The sequence below is a fragment of the Heterodontus francisci genome, chromosome 3 (genome assembly GCF_036365525.1).
Source record: "Heterodontus francisci isolate sHetFra1 chromosome 3, sHetFra1.hap1, whole genome shotgun sequence".
NCBI lineage: Eukaryota > Metazoa > Chordata > Chondrichthyes > Heterodontiformes > Heterodontidae > Heterodontus > Heterodontus francisci.
The window spans coordinates 142,385,371-142,410,007 of NC_090373.1; the positions used below are offsets into that span (position 1 = coordinate 142,385,371).

Consider the following 24,637-nt stretch of genomic DNA (forward strand, 5'->3'; position numbering starts at 1 on the left):
TTCGGTGAAAGGCGCCCTTTGGTCTGCCCAAAACTTGCTGGTCTTCCACCGGCGCAAAGAGTTGTCCACGACCGAATGTTGCAGACTGGCACATTCCAAGGTCCAGGACTGCGTGCTGAGGGATGAACTGAAGCTTGGGGCAGCCGTGGCAAAGGCTCAATGGGGAAAGACCACTGTGTAAGGTCCCCCCCACCAAGCTGAACTGAGGGGCTGGATCCATGGAAAACACCTCAGGCTGTATCCAGAAAATATTTGTTTGCTGCACAAAGTACATGGCAGGTAAAATGAAATGGAAGGGTTGTGAGGCAACTCGCTCCTGTATTGAAGGAAACTGATCTCCTTTGCACTCTTCGTATTGTTGACTCGGTGCTGTTATTGAACTGCTTTGTAATGTATTTTTTACAGTTTTTTTTTACCAATAAAGTATATTTTGGAAATTAAAAAAAACTAACTGCACCCTTAACCAAACTGTTTCAATACAGCTACATCTACCTGACAATGTGGGAAATTACCCAGGTATGTCCTGTCCAAAAACAAAAGCAGGACAAATCCGACCTAACCAATTATCTCACTGTCAACCGACTCTCAATCATTGCCAAAGTGATGGAATGTGTCCTTGACAGTGTTGTCAGGCGGCTCTTCTCACCAATAAGCTGTTCGCTGAGTTTGGGTTCTGCCAGGACCATTCAGCTCCAAACCCCATTACAGCCTTGGTCCAAATGTGAAAGAAGAGGAGGGGTCAAGATAATTCTTTAGACAGGAAAACGAGCCATTACTGGAAATGCTTTGGCTGCGTTTGATGTCTAAGAATAGAACCAAACAAGGGCTGTCTCAATGTTCTGAACAACAAATGATTACTCCATTGTCAAGCTTGACCAGGAAGCAATAAAAAGATAATTCATAGTTGGTTACACAAAGGCATATTGGCCCAGATTTTACGGACAGCGGCAAGCAAATGGTGCTCTCTGTTTGTTACACATACACTTGCCCGCAGAATTTCAGCAGGCTTTTACACTGCGATTTGCTGTGATTAGAAATTCCATTCAGTATGGTGCCTCAACTGGGGATCTGGAACCTGTGTGAATAGGGCAGAATTGAAGAATCTTTACTGAAGCATACAGAGTCTAAACCAGGAAGTGCAAGTTAGAATATTTAATTCAATGTAAAATCATTTACAGAAAGCAAAATAAAGAGCAGGAAAGAAAGATGTGAGTAGGAGAGAGACACAAAAGACAAAGAGGTAAAATAATACTTTAATTTTTGTTTTAAATCTCCAACAATAATTAAAATCTGAAGGAATGAGACTACATTTGTAGAAGTTAATTTGCAGTACCAGATAGGTGGTTTGGCAGTAATTAAGACTTATCTTGCCGTTAAAAATTAACTTACACTTGAGTGGACAACCTCTAACTTTTTCTGATGTATTTAGTGGGTAAGTAGTACCTGCAACTTCATACCCTTGTTGTGTTTGAATGCTCAGACTGTTGGTGAGGTACTTGTTTAGTGAAGCATCTGGAGGAGCAGAAAATTCCTGATTTCTGTGTTTAACTGCGGACGTGTGGACACTGGACATTGCTGTCCGATTTACTTTAATAACGGTGAGTGCTGATAGTCTCACCCTTACTCATCGCAAAATCCAGTCCATCAACTACCATTAGTCCATGCATCAAAATAGGTTAATGGAACAATCAACAAAATTTTGCCTGCTTTTCTTTGAGTGAAGAGAAGCTGTATTTGGGGAATTTGTGAAAGCTTTGAAAGCCAAGAAAAGATGAAATTTTTAGCATTCTACACATTCTGAATCCATGGAAATGTCCAATGTAGGAGTATTGGAAAATGTTATTGCAAGTGCAAAGATATTTGCAGCACCAGAGGCTAATAGCAAGGTTCCTTTATAATCAGGATGTCGAGCAGTTGATTGGTTTGATTTTTATACTTAAAAATACAATCCTCTGTAAATTAGGATTCTCAATCAACCTGCTTGAAAAATCACCAAAATTTGAGAGGAGGTTAGGGGAGGAGAGGGCCTTCTCCTTTCGATTCACTTTTCATGAGTTCAGTGAAACTATTCCTTGTTGCATAACTTTGTTTCAAATAATCTTCCATAACTTAATTTGCTATAACTTGATAAAATTATCAGATGAGATTTAAACTAATTCTCAATTTCATTTTCTCTCTTCTGCAGTAAGACTGCATTTGTTTAGTTATTTTCTTCTTTTTCTGATCACCTCATGCCACTCCAGATTGAGAGGCAGGCAGACAACTCCACCAGTACGAGCCTAAAACTTGTACAAGATTTTTACAAGCAGCCTGGGTTACTTTTTATTCTCCTTTTCCTGTGGGAAAACATCTCACTTTAGTTGCATGACTTCATGGAGGCATGCCTGAGATTGAGAACTCTCCATGCAAGGAAGTATTGTGCCATTAGACTTTTCCTAAATTTTTTATTTCAATGTCTATTTGCTTCCCAGAAATGTACAACTGTTCTGTATTTGATCAAATGAAGCCACCTGTTATAGAGCAGTTGTAAAGCTGGTTTTCTTTGTATTTGACTTTGATCATATGTTGCAATGATTAGGATCATAGATAGGGCCCTGGAGCATTCATGTTTCAGCAATTTTAAAAAGCAACTGGTAGTATGTTGTTTTCAATTTGATTATTTTGGGATGCATCTTGGAATTCGGTTGGGAAAAGAACATCATTGAAACTTTCAGCTTTTAATATTGATGCAACTTTTTTATTAATAGCTGTATTTTTTTTCAGACAGATAAAGAACAGTGTACTCATTTTCAGCAACTGTTTGAAATACTGAAAATCATGGGCTATAACTGGACAGAACGGTAGGTCACAAATAAAGAAAGCACATTGTAATTACCCCATCCTATCGTAATGTGAGCCCTCCCTCTCAGCCTACCCGAACACTGATCCCCTCTTTTTTAGATTGAAGAAATTTTGGGGTTCTCTGAGCCAGACTTTGTGCTCTGACCCTCAAGTCTTTGTAGGAGGAGAAAACGGTTTTGGGGAAGCAGGGAGAGGGAGCAAGAAATACAGAGGAAAATTTATAGAAACTGAGATGGGGGTGGGGAGAGAGAACGTGAGGGATTCTGCAGAAGATTGGGGGTGGGGGGGAAGATGGGAAAACTCACATAACCGAACCAAAGTATGTAAGATGTACAAGAGAAAAGAGAGGGAGACCAAGTACAAATACTGCTAGACAGGTAATTAGAGAGGAGAAAAGTAGAGCGATTTATGTAAAAAAAAATAGACTTTTTAAAAGAATTAAATTGTCCATCATCCACAAGAGAATGACATGTTTGTAGTATAAATATAAGAACTGGGAAGCTTCACCAATTAGTGCTGAGAAAGCTTAATCCACAGGACACATTGGTTGCATGTTCTTGTTGACTTTGCCTTTGTTTTTCCACCATTATCTCCCCCTCTTTTTGTCTCCACAGACCAATTAATATTCCCTGTCTACCGTTTTCTCTGCCTCACATGGTCTCCCCAGGCCAGTCACTAATCCCTGAACAAAAGGTGGGTAGGGTCACCACTCCTAGGCCTTTGACAAAGCTGCTGTGTAATGGTCACGCAATTCGTCCAGGTTGTGAAAACAGCTTATCAGTGGGTAAAAACTTGACCTCTGCTTGACTTTTTACACCTGCAGCTAAGAACAGAAACCCACAATGTTGGTAAATGCAGACTCAAACTCACGATTACCAGTGCTTTACATTGGCCCTAATTACATCAATTGTTGACGTTTTAACAAACCAGTGGTAAATTCGAATAGCATGTGAGATCATACACTATCAGCATTGTTTCTGAAGTGTAAAATAAATCTGTAGTAAAAGGCTGGAATTTCAGGGCACTGCATGTAGAATGACCTCAGTTGGCTTCTTTATCACAAGTTAGCCTTAAGCAGATCCGCAAACTAAGAACTCTTCTTTTGGGAACTAATTTGTGACAGTTTATTAATATATATTTTTCAGTATTGTAATATACTTTTGTCTTTTCTTTCTCACATTAGCATTTTTCCAAAATTTAGAATTCCTGTGTTTCATGTGCAACACCTACTCTGGGATATTATGGATTATTTTGTGACCTAGAGCTAATATTGCTGTACAGTACCTTCTAATTTGAGGCAATGTTTACAATTTGCACTACTTCTGATTACTTGTGTTTTTTTTGTGCTTTCTACGAAAGTCAGCTTCCGTAGGCAAACCTGTACATCCTGTGGCTGAACCTTTTGTTTGTGTAAAATATTTGAGGTAATCGACTACGGAGGGAAATATGAGGGAAAGCAAGGGATAGCAGACTGCAGGGTGAAATATTTGAGGTAGGCACAGCAAAGTACAGGATAACACCCTTATACATCTGTGCCGTGATTTTACGAGCCCCCCGAGGCAGGGGAGGCATGGAGTATCGCGACGAGAGGGGGGAGGCGGAGGCGGAGGGCCCGTCGCCCAGCGATCTTCCCGGGGGGCGGGATAGGCCGACAACAGCCTTCCTGCCCAGAGGTCAGTTGAGGTCCTTAAGTGGCCCATTTAGGGCCTGTTCCCACCGCAGCTGGGATCTTACCAGCGGCGGGGAGAACATCTTGTGGCCCACGGAGGGCTCCCACCTTTAACCCCCGGGACCCTCTCCCCTTGGATTGAACAACCACCCCCTCAGCCCCCCCCCGGCAGGTCCTTCCAGACTGGCCACGGCACCTACATATGCTCCAGGATTCCAGCACTGGGCCTGGGTCTGAGCCTTCTGCAGTACCGGCCGTGGCCACTGTTCCCAGTGGCACTTTCGATACTACTGAATTGCCTGCCCTGTGACTGGCCGGCAGCTCTTGGAGGCGGGATCCCCGTCCCTTTAAAGACTTTAAAGGGACAAGGATCCCGTCTCTTGATTCTTTGATTTAAAAAGACCGGAGGATCGCTCTGGAGGGGCACGAAAAGGCAGAGGCGGGGATCCCCCTGCCTTTTCAGCCTGGCAGCAGGAGTCCTGCCTCCAGCATAAAATCCAGCCCCCTGATCTCTCCAAATGGTTGCTGATGGACCGTGTAGTTCTGGCCAAATTAATGGAAAATTTATTCTAAGAAGTAAAATTGTACAAAAGCAAAAAAAAGGTACCAAATAGATTAGTAAATGAAAAGGAAAAAATTCTGCCTTGTCATTTTACTGGTGGAAGTGCACAACCTCTGTCCACTGCTTTCACCTCGAATATAATCAGGGTGACGGACAACGACCATTGAGGCAGCTGAAAGTTCAAGCAGCACTCTGCTGCTGTAAGGCAGAACCCGAGGTCTGGATTGACCACTAAGAAAGTGGCCAGGAACCTTTATTAATCTTAATTAAAAGCAAAATACTGCGGATGCTGGAAATCTGAAATAAAAACAAGAAATGCTGGAACCACTCAGCAGGTCTGGCAGCATCAGTGGAGGTATCTTTGTTGAGGTAATGTACAGCCCCTGTGGGTCTGCCAGTTGATGCCTCTGATGTAAATTTGCATTTACCTTTTGCAGCTGCAGGCCGCATCTACACTTGCTGTTAGTTGACTTAGATGCCGCTGGGCCTATCGCATGCACATCTGGCAGGATACCTGAGGAAGCCCGGGAGTTCCCCAAGACGTGCCGCCAAACTGGCGGTTTCATGTAATGGGGCAAGCAGAAGAAGTGCAGCTGTTGCACTCACCACCTGGGCAGCGCAAAGTATACTTTTTATAACATCCGTATATGAAAGTGTTGAGATTAAGTTGTCAGTTTGTTTCAAGGTTATTTGTTTTTTTTCTCCAGCGTGCATTGAACTGAGTTTTGATGAAGCAATACATGGTTATAAGTACCATATAGTCCCTGCTCACTGTCATGCCTCAGATGTGTAATTTCCAAGTTAACTAAAGGCACTCAGCCTGCCTTGCAGAGATAAACCTTGTCCAGAGAGATCAAAAGAAGTTTTTAACACATCATATTTTTCAAGTAGATTGAGCCTGAGCTGTCTTTTGGCACCTCAAAGGTTAGAATGACACATCTGCTATCCTATACAGGGTCTAAAATTTAGCTGACTTTATTAAGGCATTCTGTTGCACCTACATGAGTTCCTTTGTTAACAAATACTTAAAAGGTAGGGAGTAAAATGTGTGCATTGGCAAATATAGGTCCTGGTGGTTTATTGATTTGTAGATCTGACACCAAAACTCTTCTCACAATCTGCCACTCGTTGCTCAGCTAAACTGGGGAGGTTTCTTTGGAAGTAGAGTTTTCTGATAATATTTCTGACACTAGTTTCAGTCTCGGTCTGCAGTTCTCCGTTTAGTTCTAGTTCTTGTTGTTAGTACTTTGTCTGCTACATGTAGGAGGGTGCCTCCATACTACCAGACGGTCATCTCCGACAAACCGAAAGTAACAGATGTTAAGCTTGAATGGTTGTATCAGCCAGCTTTAAATGCGTCACTTGAATAAACAAATTTCATTAAGACCAAGGAGGCCTTGGTCCAGATATGGATACCAGTGTGGAAGATGAATTTACCCAGGAGCAGAGGATCCATGAGAATTTCTGGGCTTCAAACAACATGACCTGACATCATAAACTGCAGATATTGGGAAATCATTAGCTGAAGTCCATTTTATGACCTTTTTTTTAATTCGTTCTTGGGATGTGGGTGTCACTGGCAAGGCCAGCATTTATTGCCCATCCCTAATTGCCCTTGAGAAAGTGGTGGTGAGCTGCCTTCTTGAACCGCTGCAGTCCTTGGCCTGTAGGTACACCCACAGTGCTGTTAGGAAGGGAGTTTCAGGATTTTGACCCAGCGACAGTGAAGGAACAGCGGTAACGTTCCAAGTCAGGGTGGTGTGTGGCTTGGAGGGGAACCTGCAGGCGGTGGTGTTCCCATGCATCTGCTGCCCTTGTCCTTCTAGTTGGTAGCATTTGTGGGTTTGGAGGTGCTGTCTAAGGAGCCTTGTTGAGTTGCCAATTAATGAACCAGTTCCTTCCTTACCTGTGGTCTTGAAGGCTTGACCTTGGGCCCTGGTTACATTAGTATTTGACATTTACTTTGCTGGCATTTCACCTGACTATGCTTTGAGGACACATTTCAGGCACTTCTTTAGGATATTTTTCCCACAAGCCCACCTTTTATAGTGAGCAGTGAAAATCAAAGGGAGGGTCAGTATTGGAATCTCTTGCGCATTATCTAGTAATTAGTTTTGTACAGCAATTTTGCCTATAAAGCTAACATTTAAAGTCTCTCGCTGCAATCTCCTGGGGTTTTATTTTCAAATGGTTAATTAGAAATTTAAAGATTAAAAGAAAGTACCTCAGGGTTCTCGGTAATCTCAAGATTACTTCCAGTGTCACGTGCTAGTGAGCATAGAAACAGGAAAATAGTGCAGGTAATTACATGGCTGGAGAAACGGTGCAGCAAGAAAGGTTTTAGAGTCTTGGGGCATTAGGACTGGTTCTAGGTGAACAAAGCTGGGACCAATATCCTTGCTGAGAATTTATAACTGGTACTGGTGGGGAGGGTTTAAACTAATTAGGCAGGGGGAGGGGAACTAAAGAATGACAGAGAGGAGCAAAAATGAGATCAAGTGACTGACACACAAACAGCAGTAAAATTAGAAATATATTCCAAAAAATTGCAGCGACCAGATTGAGGCAAATAGCAAAAGTGACGAAGGAGTTTTAAATTGAATGTACATTGGTGTCAGTAGTATAACTAATCAGGTTGGTGAGCTGCAAGCACAGATTTCTACATGGGATTATAATCAACATCCCCTCTAATTTTTGTTGTGTGCAGCTCCATTCATTTCAATGTGTGGTACTTTAAAATATTTTGCATGGCCATGCACGCATGGTATCTTAAAGGGGACGGCATGCGAGTGGCCTGCGAGGTAACTTTCAGGTCATGGCACAACTGTGCATGCATATATGCTTAGAAGGAACATTGTTTGTGACGTGGTTGCATTAACAGAGACGTAGTTCAAACAAGGTCAGGAATGGTTCTTAATATTCCTGGTTACAAAATATTCAGGAATAATAGAGAAGGAAAAAGAAGAGGGACATAGCAGTATTGATTCAGAATAATACAGTTCTAAATATGAAGAATTTACTAGATTGTTCTAGGACTGAATCTCTTTGAAATGGGTTGAGAAACGGTGGGGGTGCGGTGGGGAATGTTGTTGCATTGTTGGGAGTTTTTTTTATAGAGCTCCAAATTGTAAGCAGGAGATATATCTGCAAATTTCAACGGTGTGTAACAAAAAAAAAGGATAGTAATGTTAGGAGACTTCAATTACCCAAATATAGACTGGGAAGAACATAGCATTAAGAGTAGGGAAAGAGAGGAATTTCTGCTCGGTGTACAGGAGAACTTTCTTAAACAATATGTCTCCAGTCCAACAAGGAAAGAAGCATTGTTAGATCTGTTTCTGGGAAATGAAGTAGGGCAAGTTGAGTGTGTTACAATAGATCATCATCTATCTAACAGTGACCACAACGTAAAGTAATTACAGAAGGAAGACCAGTAAATATCGAAGCTAAAAGTTCTCGACTGAAGAACAGCTAAATTCAGTGATTTAAGAAGGGACCTAGCACAGTTTGTTTGGAAAAGGTAATTGCAGGGTAAAGCAATACTGGAGCAATGGAGGGCATATAGGGAAGAGCTAATTCGGATACAAACTCGGCACATTCCTTTGAAGGGAACAGGTAGAGTATCCAAAGCTAATGCACCCTGCATGGCAATGGAAATAAAAGGTAAGTAGAACAGGAAAAGGAGGCTTTTGATAAATGGCAGCAGCAAGAGTGTGGAAAGTACAAGAGGGAATTGAAGAAGCTAATGTGGAAAGCGAAGAAGGGTAACAAGAAAAGATTAGTTGGCCACATTAAATTAAACCCTAAAACATTTTATAAACGTATAAAGTAGTTAGCTAGGGAAAAGTTTGGGCCTATTAAGGACCCAAAGGGAAATCTTCTTGTAGAAGCAGAGTATGTGGCAAAAGTATTAAATGAATACAAAAGGTGGATATATGAAGGTTACACTAAAAGAGGGGAAGGAAATTATGAATGAGGTAATAGAGAAGGCGTACTACAAATATTATCATTACTGAAAGTTGGTAAGTCACCTGGTCCAGATGGACTGCATCCTAGGTTGCTGAAAAAAGCAGAGATATTGGTCACAGTCTCTCAATCCTTATTGGATACAGGAATGCTGGAGGGCTAGAGGGTTGCTAATGTTATACAGTTATTCAAGAAAGGAGGAGGGGATAAACCAGGAAACTACAGGCCAGTCAGCCTAACACTGGTAGTGGGCAGAAATATGGCAGATGGAGCTCAATGTGGAGAAGTGAGAGCGATGCACTTTGGGAAGTATAATATGGAAAGACAGCAACCATGGGCTGGATTTCGTGCGTGGTTTGAAGGTGGGTCCTATGGCGGGGGGAGGGCGGAGAATTGGCAAATTCGTCTGCATGGAACCCAAAGCCGTAATGCCGGTTTCCGATTTTATCGGAAGCAGCAAAGCTCCAAAGCGGCACCTCTGCCGGTCTGCGACGGGACCGTACTTTAAATATGTTAAATACCGTTTTGCATTAATTAGAATGTAATTTGCCGCGATCCTACCAGCTGATCACAATCTTCTGCATGATGTGCGGCACTCACGTGCTGTCACTTCCCCATCTTTGAAAAGCTGGCATCTCCTAGGTGAGAGTCCTCGGCATTTGCAAAGGTTAGGTAAGTTAAGCGGTGTTATACTCTTGAATTTGTTTTAACATCAGATATTGCCACTAAGGTCCTTCTGCAAATGAGAGGGGATGATGGAACTCTGCAAGTGGATACTGTTGTGGGTGGGGGAATTCTAAGTGGATACTGTTGGGTGGGGTGGGGGAAGGGGGGGATCTCTGCAAGGGTATACTGTTGGGGGGTGGGTGCGGGGAACACCAAGTAGATACTGTTGGGGGAGGGGGCAACACTACAAGTGGGTAGTGTTGGAGCGGGGAGGGTTGCACTCTGCAATCCAACATCAGGGGACGCTGTAAACGGCATCGCCAAAGTCGCCCCGCCATGTGATTGGGTGGGACGGTCACGATGTTATATGCAGGACGGCCGACATTTTGCACACCCGCCGCCACTCCCAGCAGCACGATAACAAAATCCAGCCCTATAAATGGCACAATTTTGAAAAAGTGTAAATAAGTAGTGAGATCTTGGTGTCCATATACACAAACCCTTAAAGGTGGTAGGGCAAGTTGATAAGGTGGTTAAAAATGCATCTGGGTTGCTTGGATTTATAAATAGAGGACTAGAATATAAAAGCAAAGAGATCAAGATAGAACTTTAAATATCATTGGTTCGGCCTCACCTGGAGTATTGTGGACCATTCTGGCACTACTCTTCAGGAAAGATGTAAAGGCATTCAAAAGGATTGCGAGGAGGTTTACTAGGATGTTATCAGGAATGAGGGACTTGAGTTATGAAGAGCAATTGGAAAAGTTCGGAATGTTCTCCTTGGAAGATTAAGAGGTGACCTAATAGAGGTTTACTAGATAATCGATTTTGATAAAGCAGAGGAAAAAATATTCCCTTTGGCGAGTTAGTCAATAACTAGAGGTCATGGATGCAAAATTATTGGAAAAAGATCCAGAAGGGATAGGAGAAGACATTTTTTCACTTGAGTTGTTGGAATCTGGATATTGCTACCTGAAAAGATGGTGGAAGCTAATTCCACAAATAATTTTAAAAGGAAGTTGGACAGGTACCTGAGGATGAGGAACTTGCTGGGTTACGGACAAGAAGCGGGAATGTGGAACTAAGCACAACTGCTGTAAGAGCCAATACAGGCACGATGGGCCTAATGGCCTCCTCATGTGCTGTAAGTTTCTATGATTCTAATGCTTTGAGAATACTACCGAGAATAGAATAGATTGCTGGCCATGCTACAGTTACTGTTTACTGATTTTTCTGTTGCTGAAGTTAGCTGCCTGACTCTTTTCCAAGATTCAGCCCGAATATGACAGGTGCCCAGAAGAAGGATGTTAAATATTATGTAGGAAAAAGTGCTACATTATATTGAAATTACTCCCATCCCCGAGACACGCATACCCCAGGCTGGTAATCCCACAGAATAACTTGGAAAAGGGAAGAAGATAAATAAAAGGAGCAAAGAAAAATCCTACAGATTCACCACAAAGTCTTTGAAAAAATTATTTCAGGAGCTTGTGGAATAAAATGTGAATGCTGTTGAATTTTCATTGTCATACAAATTCAAAGCAATAAAATCTTAACATTGTTTGACTTCATCTCTATTTTTTTGTAACATTCACTTAAATATAGCAAATATTTTTCCTCAGCTGCATTCACCAAGCAACATTAAACAGTGAGAAGTTAGCAAGAACCAGTGGCGGGGCTCTTAAAAATGTGCTTCTTGTTCCTGAAGTGTTAAAGTTACCTTGCAGTTAATAGAGTTAAGGAAACTTGAACCATCTTTTTAACCATGCACAATATTTTTATTTGACATGCTTGCAGCTGTCAGCATGTTCCCTTTGGGTTAGTTAAGGGGATGAAGACCCGCAAAGGAGATGTTGTCTTCCTAGAAGATGTTCTGAATGAAGCCTGCTCCAGAATGCTGCAAAACATGGCTGCCTCAAAGAGTGAGTATTCCAATCCTAAAGTTTGAGGTTTTGTGCATTACAGTCTGACTGTTTCCAAAAGGACTGTCTCCTCCCCAGTTGGAGGCCAAGTGGCACTAGAATTATCCTGGCTGATAGCAGCTAGCTCCAAGAATTAACCTTGGGAGCAACTGGTTTACCACCTGAGCCATCAGAGAAGCCTGTGCTACCACTGAAGATTTTATGAATTATGCTCAAGAAACTACTTCATTACTTTGTCATGAGCACATCGATGTGCCAAAAAAACCCATATAATTTTCCATTTAGATTTTAAAATACTTTTATGTATCCAAAAGTCTTGGTACCCAATGTGTTGAGATATTTAGAGTCTCTGGTTGTAAACATCTGTTGTCCTGCTGCGCATAATGTACAGTTTAGTGTTTTAACAAAGGTGGAAGTCGTTTGGTAGTACAGAACTTGAGTTTTGCTGAAAACAGGAACTTGCAGTCGAAGCTTTTCGTCTTGCACTCATCAGGACAGAATGCCAAATTTCAAGGGGAAGCAACAGTTTGTACTGCATGAGAAAAGGGTGCTGATTGGCAAGTTGGCTCCGGTCAAGGCGTTGCCATGGAGAATGCACCAGGGAACTATTGTCTCACACGCTTTGTTTAATTCAAAAAAGGTGCAAAGCCTGGACATGTTCCTTTTGCCTGCAGAGGACAGGTCCCTGTCTATGAATATATGTAGCTGCGAGCAAGTGTAAGTAAGTCACGTTGCAAGCCCGACTGATTATCTCATATTGGTTGTTAGTGTAATTCTTAGCACACCCAGGATTGTTCAGTCAGTGCTGTCCAATCGCAGAATCACATCTAATGCTAGACAATGTGTTCAGAGTTTTGCAAGTGCGGGTTGGTTGAGTATGGTCAGTACTCTGCGTATTGCGAACAGCAGAAGGGACGTGCTGTTTGATACAATCCACTAGCCATTGAGATGTATGGCCTACATACCTGGCATTGCCCCTGGAAGGGTAAGCTATCAAAAATTTGAGCAACAGTTGAAGCTAGCGGTTTCAAGCTACTACTATGCAGTAACATCCCAAGTGGTATTTTCCAATAACAGGATGCTGCTGTCGAGCCAAAAAGAGGTCCTACCTACCACACGAATGTGTAATGTGGTATATGAATTTCAGTGCCAGTGTGATGCCAGGTATGTAGGCCATCCCAACGATCATATCAAACAGGACATTCCTTTGGCTGTTAGCACTTGGCCGTACTCAACCAGCCTGTACTTGCTTGCAAAACTGTGAACACGTTGTCTAGCGTTAGAAGTGATTCCACAATTGGGCAGCACATACTGAACAATCCTGAGCATGCTAAGAATTCCAATAACAACCAGTTTAAGATGATCAGTCAGGTTCACAATGTGGCTCACTTACGCTTGCTAGCAGCTACATATATTCATACTTAGGGACTTGTCCTCTGCAGGCAAAAGCAACATGTCCAAGCATTGTGCCTTTTTTGAATTAAACGAAGCATGAGGGACAATTGTTCCCTGGTGCATTCTCCATGGCAACGCCTTGAATAATCACAGTTGACTTGCCAACCAATCAACACCCTTTTCTCATGCAGTATAAATTGTTGCTCCCTTCGAAATTTGGCATTCATGCATCTGTCCTGATGAGTGCAAGATGAAAAACTTCGACAGCATGTCTCATTTTTCAGCAATACTAAAAGTAGAAGTGATGAAACACAAGTTCAAAAGTTAAATGCAGGATTAAAAATTTGAGTACTTACGAGCAAACAGCAGAAAAAAATTCCAGATCTCGTGTACAAAACATAATAAAGCTGAAGGTCCCAAACATAAGGTTTTGTTTTTATTTCCAAAATGAGGATAAATCCATTACAAGTTTTTTGAGGTAATGATTCACGTGTGTCAGGATAACTTAAGTGTTTGCATATTATTTGTCTGTAATTGTTTATTTTTATTCATGCAAAGCAACAAAAGAACTGGAAGACCCTGAAAATACAGCAGAAAAAGTGGGTATTGCTGCACTTATTGTTCAGGTAATGACTGACCGTGGGTAATGTTCATGGCATTGTGGGAGATTAAATGATTCTTAAACAGTTTAGCACCATCCTTTTTTATGGTTTGTAAATGTTGTGTATGTGATTTTTCAAACTGGGCTAACCTAGAAAATTCAGCATTGGAAAATAATGTGCCTGGGTTACATGGATTTGTCTTAAAGTTATTTTCCCACACCATGCAAAATGTGACACAGCTAAAATTCTAGGAAGATGATGTTATGGCTCTCGGGATCTGATAACAGGAAAGAAGGAAAGAAAATTGTGCCTGCCAGACTTCAAGGGTCCAGAACTGGACTCTCGGTACAGGATCAGTGTGCCTCTTGGCCCACATCTGAACACCAGGCCAAGTCTGAACAAATTCCCAAACTGAGAATCCCTGCTCACCAGCCATGCCAATGTCATAGCTGACCTTGTATTGCACACACAAGGGTTTTAAACTTTGAGGCGCTCCCCAGATATTAGCTGTGCACGCCGGGATCCAGTATATCCAGAGTTGCAGTGGGTGTGCACCTTGGAATTTCTGCCTCATTGTGTTTATTTTCTTCTGTGAGGAACCATCTAACCTCCACTTGGCATTTCCCAATGGAGAGCGGAAACTTAGCAACATTGAGGCATAACAGCTGTGAATTCACCACCTACTACTCTGTCACTGCAGATGGTTGTTCCAGTACACTGTCCTGCTGCAGCTGGCCTTTAGAAGCTCCAAATAGCTTTTCCCCATGTTGGTTTCACATAAAAAAAATTGAATAACAAAATTCTTGGCTCATGTACACTTCTGCCATTGTGACTGTTGGGCCTACAAATTGTGTGTTGTCTATTTTGGAGCCAGCAGGGGCCACAATGGATTTGCATGTAAAAGACACCTAAGCAATTTAAGTTTACAACTGTGCAGGATGTAATAGAGAGTTTGTCAGATTGTTTGTTTGTGAAATACTATATTGATCACCTGATTTTCAATTCTTTCTCAAAGTCAACTTTTCTTGAGTTTCTTTTCAAGTTGGTAAGTTAAGCTACTTTGTTTAAGAAAAGTAAGTACATTTTAAATTCTAATTTATAGGACTTCAAAGGTCCCCTATTGTCTGATTATGAATTCGACTGGGATCGTGTCCTACAGAGCCAGGGAGATACAGGAGTGTTCCTACAATACACTCATGCAAGGTTGTGTAGGTAAGGCATGCATATAAAAGAGTCAAGAAAACCTTGAGCAGGGTATTGAGCCAATGTAAAGCAATTGCCCATACAAAGTGCCCAAAGGGGGGAAAATTTGCAGGACAATGGGGAAAGAGCAGGGGAGTGGGACTAACTGGATAGTTCTTTCAAAGAGCGTGATGGGCCGAATAGCCGCCTCCTGTGCTGTATCAGCACTGCTCCAATTCTGGCCTCTTGAGCATCCCCAATTTTATTTGCTCTGACATTGGCATTCTGTCCTAAGCTCTGGAATTCCCTCTGTAAGTCTCTCTGCTCTGGAATTCCCTCCGGAAACCTCTCCACCTCTCTTTTTCCTCCTTTAAGACACTCCTTAAAACTTATATCTTTGACCAAGCATTTGGACACCTGTCCTACCTTATGTGGCTCGGTGTCAAATTTTGTTTGATAATGCTCCTGTGTAGCACCTTAGGATGTTTTACTTCGTTAATTGCACTATATAAATGTAAGTTGTCGTTTGTAAGATTAGGCATGAACAGAACCCTCAACTATAGATGTAGCTAAGGGAACAAAACAATTGCACAGTACAGTTTCATATAACACTTCCAAAATGGCTGCTATTTGATGCCACCTACATCCATTACTCTGAGCATGGCACTTGCATAGTGGCAATATTGAACACTCCAGCTCCTGTGATTATGGAGGAATTTAGGGATGTTTTATTGACTATAGCTATGCAAAGAATTCCTACTACTGTCTAGTCATTCTTACTCCTGACTGACTATGAAAGACAACCACCTCTGCTTTTAACGGAGGCGGGCAAACAATCTGCTTTCGGTGAGGCGGGTTCATACGACCATACGAATTAGGAGCAGAAGTAGGCCATTCAGCCCATCGAGTCTGCTCTGCCATTTAATAAGATCATGGCTGATCTGTTTCTATCTCAAATTCCACTCTCCCATCTACCCCCGATAATCTTAGATTCTTGTTAGGCAAGGAAATCAATCTACCTCTGTCTTAAAAATATTCAATGACCCCGCCTCTACCACCTTCTGAGGCAGTGAATTCCAAAGTCGCACAACCCTCTTAAGAAAGATTTCTCCTCATCTCTATCCCAAAAGGGCGACCCCTAATTTTCAAACAGTGCCCCCTAGTTCTGGACTCAACCACAAGAGGAAACATCCTTTCCACATTCACCCTGTCAAGACCCGTTCAGGATCTTATAAACTTTAATCAAGTCTCCCCTCACTCTTTCAAACTCTAGTGAAAACAAGCCCGGTCGGTCACTAAAATCTTTTAAGCTGCTTGTGTGCCTCTATTTTCACAAGTATTCTTACTAGGGAACATGTACATTTGTGAATGTTAGACAGGCCTCGATTTTAAATGCTCCCCCACCCTTAACGGATGGTAGAGTGGGGGATAGGGTGGGATTCAAGTATCTAGATTGGGCAATCTGACCCCATTCGTGTCCCTTTTAAATGCTAAAGGGCACAGATGGGCATTCTGCAAAAGGCAGGCGGTGGTCTAATTATCAAACCAAAGTCAGGGCCTGATGACCTCATTGGTGCCATTACTTAAATGTAACTGAAACTGACCTTTAGCTGTGGGATTCCCAGCTACTGAACTGAGGCGGGTGCTGCCGCCTCCCCAAAGTAAATGGCTCTTTCAGAACTCCTTGTGGGGCAGGATGATCAGGAGTGCTCCCCTCAGCAGGCCCCTTCGGCCTCCCCAACCCTGAACTCCAGCAGCTCCACCGAGCTGAACAACAGAGAGGCTTTGGATAGAATGGTGCGGTCAACTGCATCTGATGGCTGCATATAGAACACGAAACATGAGGAGGCCTAGTTTATCATTATTAGTGATTTTGACCAGGGCAATTTCAGTACTGTGGCTGGGCCAGAAACCTGACTGGAGCATTTCAATCATGAAATTGTGGGAAAGATGGGCACCATTTTGGGAAGCGCAAACCCATTCAGGGACTGTCGAGAGGAAAAGGAGGTTGGAAATGGGGTGGTAGTTCGCAAGGACAGAATGGTCAAGGGTTAGTATTTTGAGGTGGGGTGATGATAGCAAATTTGAAAGGAAAGGTGGAATCATAGCAACGACCATGAGAAATCAATCAACAACTAAGCTATAAATAGTTGATCCCTTTAAATAGCGCTGGTGGATTTCCTTCTTGCTGCTTGACACGTGTTTAGTTGTGTGAGGTTATGTGCGGGAGTCAACTGGAACTTTGAGCTCCAAAATGTCACCTCTGATGTCAAGTCAGGTCATGATCTGCCTGCTCAGCATTCTTGCAGTTGATGCTCACTGGACACGGTAACACGCTCACCAAGATGGAGTCTTGTGTGATTCACGGCTGCACGTGCAGCAGGTGCCGTTTTGGTATCCAAATGGCAGCCATAGTCCAAAAAACAGGTGTCCTGATCCCAATTTAGCACCAATAGTCATCAAACACATAGGTTTATCTACCAGAACTATGCAAATAACAAAACAAGTATCTTAATGGCGACAATGGTACCAGCCACACGAGGCCTTGAAGATTTGGACTATCTTGTTGACCTCCTTCATATACTGATTGTTTTGGCAAATTTCTGAAGAAACTGGTTTTTAACCACAAAATGGAGTCATGAACATAAAATAGATTCTTTAATACGAACTTTCCTGCCCACGCTTCCAACACTTCAGTAAAGACAATTAAAGCCAAATAGCCTCCCTCTGCTGTAATATAATTAGCAGAGGTGACTAAAGAATGAGGTAGTTCTTGTCCATCGTGAAATCGCACTACAGCATGTAACCTGTTAGAGTATTGATCCTAAGGCTGGAATTTTACGCTGGGCGGGAGGCCCCATCCACCAGCAGTAAAGTTGGGGGCAAGCCCGCCTTCGCCGAGCCTGGGGAGCCAGGCTGGGATTTTTTGCTCCCCAGGCCCTTAATTGGTCTTGCCTCCTTGAGGCAGGAAGTCCAGCCTAATGGAGTTGCTGGTCAATCAGAGGGCCAGCAGCTCTTAGTCCCAGCAGCGCCACTGGGAGTAGTGGCCATTGCTGGGACTACATACAGCGATTGGATGCAACAGGAAGGACGGCACTGGCACTCGGGTAAGTTTTTAGAGCCTCGCCGGGGACGATCAGCCAGGCCCCAGCGAGGCAAGGGCGTCGATTGAGGGGGAAGGGAGGGGGAGAGTGGGGAATAGTCTTGTAATGGGGGTGATTGGGGCGCCCGATCAGGAGGCCGCCCCCTCCCACCTCCCAGAGGCTGCCTGGTTTTACCAGGTGGGTTCTTGGGGCCTTTGCCACCTGGCGCGCCGTGTGTAAAATACCTGCGGTGGCAGGAGGAGGCCCTTAAGTGGCAGTTAATTGGCCAGTTAAGGGCCTTGACTGGTCTGGGGCGGGCGGGCCATTTATCGCCACTGCGCCCCGTGTAAAATTACAGCGGGGGCAGGAGAGAGTCAGGAACAGCCACCCGTCCCCCCACCTCCCACTCAATTTTATGCCCCCGCCACCATCTCACTCGTTGGGGGGCCATAAAATTCTGGCTTAAGTGTCATAGATTAGTCTTAACACTAATATTTTGTACAAAGATTCCTATTAAATAGCCAGCAAATTGGGAATAAAATGCACAATATGTGTAATAATGGTTAATGAGTTCTAATAAAACTCTTTTAAAAATAACTGAGACTGATCAGTGGCATTATTGATGCTGGCTGCAGCTCTGAAGTATCCTATCTGATATATTTACAGCTGTTTTTTTTAATTTAGTTTACAGAGAGCATGTGAAAATGGAGTACAGACACAATTCAACCCTGTTTATTTACAAGATCCTCAGGCAATTGCTTTACTGCAACATCTCCTCAGGTACCAAGCTGACGACAGATACAGATATATTTTTTGGGGAGGGATTCTATAACTGTAATTCCTGATATGATAGCAGTAAGTAATGGGTTCCTCTTTTACCTCTTAGTGAAAATTATTCTTCTTTTATCACAGAATTGTTACAGTGTAGAAGGAGGCCATTCGGCCCATCGTGTCCACACTGGCTCTCTGAAAGAGCAATTCCCTCAGTTCCATTTCCCTGCCTTTTCCCTGTAACCCTGCACATTCCTCCTTTTCATATAACTGTCTGATTCCCTTTTGAAACCTTGAATTGAACCTGCCTCAACCACGTTTCTCAGGCAGCGCATTCCAGACCTTAACCACTCGCTGCATGAAAAAGATTTTCCTCATGTCACTTTTGCTTCTCTTACCAAATACTTGAAATCTGTGCCTTCTTGTTCTCGATCCTTTCACGAGTGGGAACCGTTTCTGTCTAGCTACTCTGTCCAACTCCCTCGTGATTTTGAATACCTCTATTAGATCGCCTCTCCGCCTTCTCATCTCCATGGAAAAACAGTCCTAACTTCTCCAATCTATCTTCGTAACTGAAGTTCCACTGTTGCATACTTTACTGGGTCAAAAACCTGGAACTCCCTCCCTAACAGCACTGTGGGTGACCTACACCACATGAACTGCAGCAGTTCAAGAAGCTGGCTCACCACCACCTTCTCAAGGGCAATTAGGGATGGGCAATAAATGTTGGCCTAGCCAGCGATGCCCACATCCCATGAAAGAATTTTTTAAAAGTGCAAATCTTTTGTACTTTAAATTTATGGAGCAGTCTTGATCATTTCTTTCTTTAAGAAGGCCTTTTAAGAATTTTCTTTGAAGGAGCGTATGAAATGTTATGACAAGCAGTTCATATATGTGGTCTTTTTTTAAGGTATGATGAAGTTCTGTACCAAGTTTCGGAGGATCTCCAACCTAAACATCTTGTTAACTACCTGATAATGTTGAGGTAAAGACTCTAGCTGCCTCAGTAATATTTGTAGCTCACATTCTTAAATGCCTGAAGCTTCATCTCAATGGAATACATGGTTTCTAAAAGCTCCTTTAAAGTCTGCAGACTTTCGAGCTGAATAAAATATGTATTAAAATCAGAGGTAATGTTTTGGCGTTGCATTGGATTATCATTGGGTTTCACGATATCTTGACCAACCTAAAATGACCACCCGACAATTGGTGGTCAGTAGCAAAATGTCATGTTTATTTCCAGACCGTAAAAAATGGTCATTTGTCATTTTTAATTGTTGTCATGCAGTCTAAACCATTGCTATTCTTGTGATAACCCTTCGATGTGCAGTCAACACGCTGCACAAGTCATCAATGTACTCCACAGTATCTACACCAGATGCAGGTAGAGACTGAAATGCTGCCTTAACCTTGGACTTGGTTTTTAGTTTCATTGAATCATCCTGGCTGTTTATTTTTGTTTTCAGGATGTGGGTGATACTGGAAAGACTGCATGTATTGCTGAACCCTCATTTCACTTCTTGAATGATAAGCTTACTTTTTTGAGAGATTTTCCTGCAGATTTTCAGAGGTCAGCATTTTATATGCTGTGTTGGAGCAATAGGCTCTTCTCTCAATTGACTTTGACTTCATTTTTTTTTTAAGAGATACAGCACTGAAACAGGCCCTTCGGCCCACCGAGTCTGTGCTGACCATCAACCACCCATTTTTATACTAATCCTACACTAATTCCATATTCCTACCACATCCCCACCTGTCCCTATATTTCCCTACCACCTACCTATACTAAGGTAAATTGGCCATTATAAATTGCCCCATCAACCCGCAAGTCTTTGGCATGTGGGAGGAAACCGGAGCACCTGGAGGAAACCCACGCAGACACAGGGAGAACTTGCAAACTCCACACAGGCAGTACCCAGAATTGAACCCGGGTCGCTGGAGCTATGAGGCTGCGGTGCTAACCACTGCGCCACTGTGCCGCCCATCAATTCCAACTGATTATCAATAATCAGTTTGAATTTCATAGAGTGGCTTTTGAAGATTTACCATTTATAATTTAAAAAAAATCTAAATTCTAAGTTACTTAGTTGTAATTAAATGTATTTTCAGCAAAGGTCAGTATGTTTTTTCTTAGTTTCCTCCACCTTTCCTTTTATCCTAAAAAGACTCTTTTATTGAGTTATGGTTCAGTTCACAGCAGTAGCCCTCCAGTGCCTCATCCAAGAGTCTAGGTGAGCTTTTTGACTGGAGAGTACCACAACCAAGTCTGATCCTGCACTTACCCAACTTTCATAACTCAACACTTTTCAGCCAACATGACTGAATAGCAACCTAGAATAGACTCTATCTTTTCTGCTCTGTAGTTCAGGGAAGTCTTTTTGTAGGGCCTCACGGAATTGCAAAAATAAATGCAATGGTAAAGTTTCTGAATATCTTGTTAAACTATGAATTTGCTGAATTTTTGTTTTCTTTTTGCAGCCGTCTTGCTTCCATAGCTCATCGGACTCTGCATGTCAAGGGCAGCTTACCTGAAGTAGCAACGGTTAGTATGTATTACCTATAAAATCTATTCAGCTATTATAAGATGTTATTGCACAGTGTTTATATATTTTAAAAAAAATCCAATAAGCATTTTTGTTCTATAAACTTAAGATCACATGATTGAATCCTGAGGCTGCCTGATGCTCTAATCCTCCAACCATAGTCTTTTTTTTAAAAAAGCATTAACTCTTGATTCGAGATAACCCAGAAGGAATGGATGTATTTCATCTCTGGAATTGGCAAGCTGTTATTTACTACCATGTACAGCTAAAATGAGAATGGGTGATGATTATTAGAGGCCTGCTTTATGCCGGGAAAAAGAACCCGACCGAACCACAGCGGACCCGAGCCTGACCCGACCATCCCTTTACTTACCTTCCGACTGGGAAGCTCCACGAAGCTGCAGCGCATGCGCGATGACGTCATAGAGACATCACTTGCTCACTGTGCCGACTCAGTTTCGTCCTGGACTCCCAGCTCAGGTAAGTTTTTATTTTTAAATTTTTAATACTTACCAGTAGAGCACTTACCGTGTGTGCCCGACCCGAGCCCGAACGTCGTACCCTGACGATGGGCCCGACCCGAACCCAACACATGTCGTTGAGTCCCGTCGGGTTCAGGTCAGGTTGCAGGCCTCTAATGATTATTAAGAAGGTTGTCCTGGTTGCGATAGATTGTATGGAGAGGGCAAAGCCTTTTGGAAGCGCAGGGCTTGGCAAGAAGCTGTGAGAATTAGTATAAGTAGTGTGGTGGCACCAGGAATTTGTGCAATGGCTAAACTGGATTTGAATGTCCAGAATCGCATTCCAGCTCTTAGCTGCCACACACCATTATGGTTCTTCTATTTTTCACTACTGCTACAGATCGAGACAGTACCATATTCATTAAATTGGAGTTTACTCATTCTGCTCCGTGTAAGTGTAATTGCTCAATGAGCATTAATGATACAAAGCATTTTCACACCTGCAAGAGAGTTTGGTTAAATACTGTCCCCATTAACATGAAACTGGCACCTAATGGAGTTAAAATTTACCCATATTGGTCAGCAGGAGTCTAACATTTCAAAGGTATTTCGATACAGTGAGGTGGGCAGCAGAGAGGGTCAGGTCTCAATGAAGCTCAGGTTTCTTACAATAAAGAGCAGAGGGGCAAAGCTAAATTCTGGTATTGCTTCTGGCTTTGTGCTGTGCTGTGACAGAGTTTAGATTGAGACTCAAGATTCTCATCATAGTAAACACCCAACTGCCTCAGAAACCATTGGAGCTGTTAAGGGCTAGAATATTCACATTTTCACTCATTCTACTGTCTGATTATTAGCCGTTAGCTGTATTGTGTAGGGGACATGAATCACATTCTTGGATTAGTATTGCATGGCTTAATGTCACGGTACCTGAGAGTTTTACATGCATTAACACAGACTGTTTTCTTTTATATATGAACTATAGTTAATTGGCAGTATCTATTCAAGATTTTTTTTTTAAAGGCTGTGTGGAAAAACTAATAAAATGGCTACTAGTTTTTTTTCTTTGGCAATAACATACAGTTCTTGGATTAATCAGTTGTTCATCTAGTATTAACATACCCAAGAGATACTTCACCTCTATTCATCTTTATTCTAGGCAAGATTTCTACTTTTCAAGGGAACTGCTTCTGTACTCGCCAGTGGAATGAAGCTGCTTGGTATAACTCCAGTGGAGAAGATGTGATGAAACATCTGCTTTTATATTCTAGCTAATTTAATGACACAACTCAGCATAACTTAAGTAAAAATGTGATTCGACACATACGTTTACTACTTTGCTTTTATGAGTACCCACAAGGAAGAAGGGCAAACCAGATGGAAGAGTCACCTTGAGCTGCACTTGTACAACATTCAGCTGAGAGCAGGTGCCCCTCTAACTCAGCTCCACATGGTGCATGGCCCGCAGTCTGGAGGGAAGAAAAATGAAGAGCAGAGGAAAATCCTCCAGGTTTCAGACAGTCTATTTCACAGAAATAACCATTTGTTAAGTTTCTGGTTGGATTTTGTAATAGGTGAGGTTATGTACTAGTGGATCATTATTATTGCTGTGGGTGGGGTGGGCCAGCCAGGACCACATTCTAAATATATAGCAGTACAGGGCTGAAGAAAATCAGATCATGTGGGCTAGGCTAAATGAGATCTTGAATGTTCAGTCAGCACCAAGCTCAACAAGCAACTTGCTTTAAAAATCTCTTGAGCTGCTCTTTAATGTTCTACCCCTTGCATATTGGCTGCCTAGATTATACTGTACCATGGGTTTCTACCCTGGATGGAATATAGCTAAAGCAGCTTACAAGCACCTGGTCAACATTTCTGGTAAGTATTCTGTTGGAATTGTGTGATTTATAGAGACAGTGGGCTGAATTTTGTCAGCCCCTCAACACCATGGGTCGTGGCGGGGAGGCCTGTAAAATGCTAGTGGGAGCGACCCGCCTCGACCCATGACGCTGAGAAGCCCCGCCGGATATTAGTGGCGGCAGCAAGGCCTTGGTACAGCCCCCCACTGCTTGGCGGCAGGGCCTTCATTAACATATTGAAATGAGTTAAATTAAAATGCATATTAACCTGCCTGCCGCTGCCGGCTGTCCCATGCTGATTTTACGGCCAACCAGCCGCAGCTCACGCCTTCGGAACTCCGTTGGAGTTGAAAGGCAAGACACCGGTTGGAAGGGGAAGGAATAAAATCATCAGGCTGATGGGGGGGGTTGGGCTGGGCAGCGGAAAAAACTATTCCTATTGGTTGTGGGGATGGTGGGAAGGAGTTGAGGGTCAAAGATACTGAAGTTCGGGGCGGGGGGAGAGTTCAGAATTTCATAGTGTATTGTTGGGGGGGATAGATCAATTTATGTGTTTAGGACTCAGTGGGGGGATGGGAGAGGGGAGTCGATGTTAAATTAAAAGTTTATTAATTAAGCTCGCTGGCACCTTTAAATATTTAAATATATCCTGAAGGGCTTGAAGCCCTTTAAAAATGGTGCCAGCGCAATGGCGCCGGGGACGTGGCAGCCGCCCCCTCTATGTCATCGGGGGCGGTTGCTCTGCCCCTCGATTTTAAATCAGCCCCTGTGTGTAATATCGTGGGGGTTGTGCGGCAGCACTTCCGTGTAGGAAGGCCAACGCCTTCACAGCACGCCGCTGCGGAGTGCGGCACGCTGATAAAATTCAGCCCATTCAGTTATTTGAGATGAGACATGATATATTAAGAATGCTACCATCGTACACTCGTCCAAAAACAACATTTTTTTTTATTTTGCAATCAAGTTTGGAATCTTGCATGAAAAATCAAAGACATGAATTGGCACAGCAGGGTCGCTATTATTTTGTTTCATGGGAATTATTCATTAGAATTGACTGGAAGTATTACTTATTATAAAGATTGCTGGTGAGTGGTATATTGTCCATTTAGCTCTATAAC

At 42.7% G+C, this 24,637-nt stretch overlaps 1 protein-coding gene across 6 annotated transcripts in view; it reads left to right on the forward strand.

Moving 5' to 3' along the window:
* Positions 1–23,951, forward strand: part of rars2 (arginyl-tRNA synthetase 2, mitochondrial) — a 91,076-nt gene extending 67,125 nt beyond the window's left edge. For 2 of the 6 annotated variants that reach the window (XR_010972391.1, XR_010972396.1), the window contains 9 exons: positions 2,764–2,840; positions 11,502–11,626; positions 13,580–13,647; positions 14,726–14,835; positions 18,573–18,668; positions 19,570–19,644; positions 21,138–21,201; positions 21,497–21,682; positions 22,820–22,902. Coding sequence is in view for 3 of the 6 variants with exons in the window: in XM_068026640.1 (XP_067882741.1) it covers positions 2,764–2,840; positions 11,502–11,626; positions 13,580–13,647; positions 14,726–14,835; positions 18,573–18,668; positions 19,570–19,644; positions 21,138–21,201; positions 22,820–22,906 (702 nt within the window). In the remaining 3 variants the exon portion in view is untranslated. The other 4 variants (XR_010972392.1, XM_068026640.1, XM_068026641.1 and 1 more) reach the window with 4 other exon arrangements.
* The last annotated feature ends 686 nt before the right edge of the window (positions 23,952–24,637 follow it).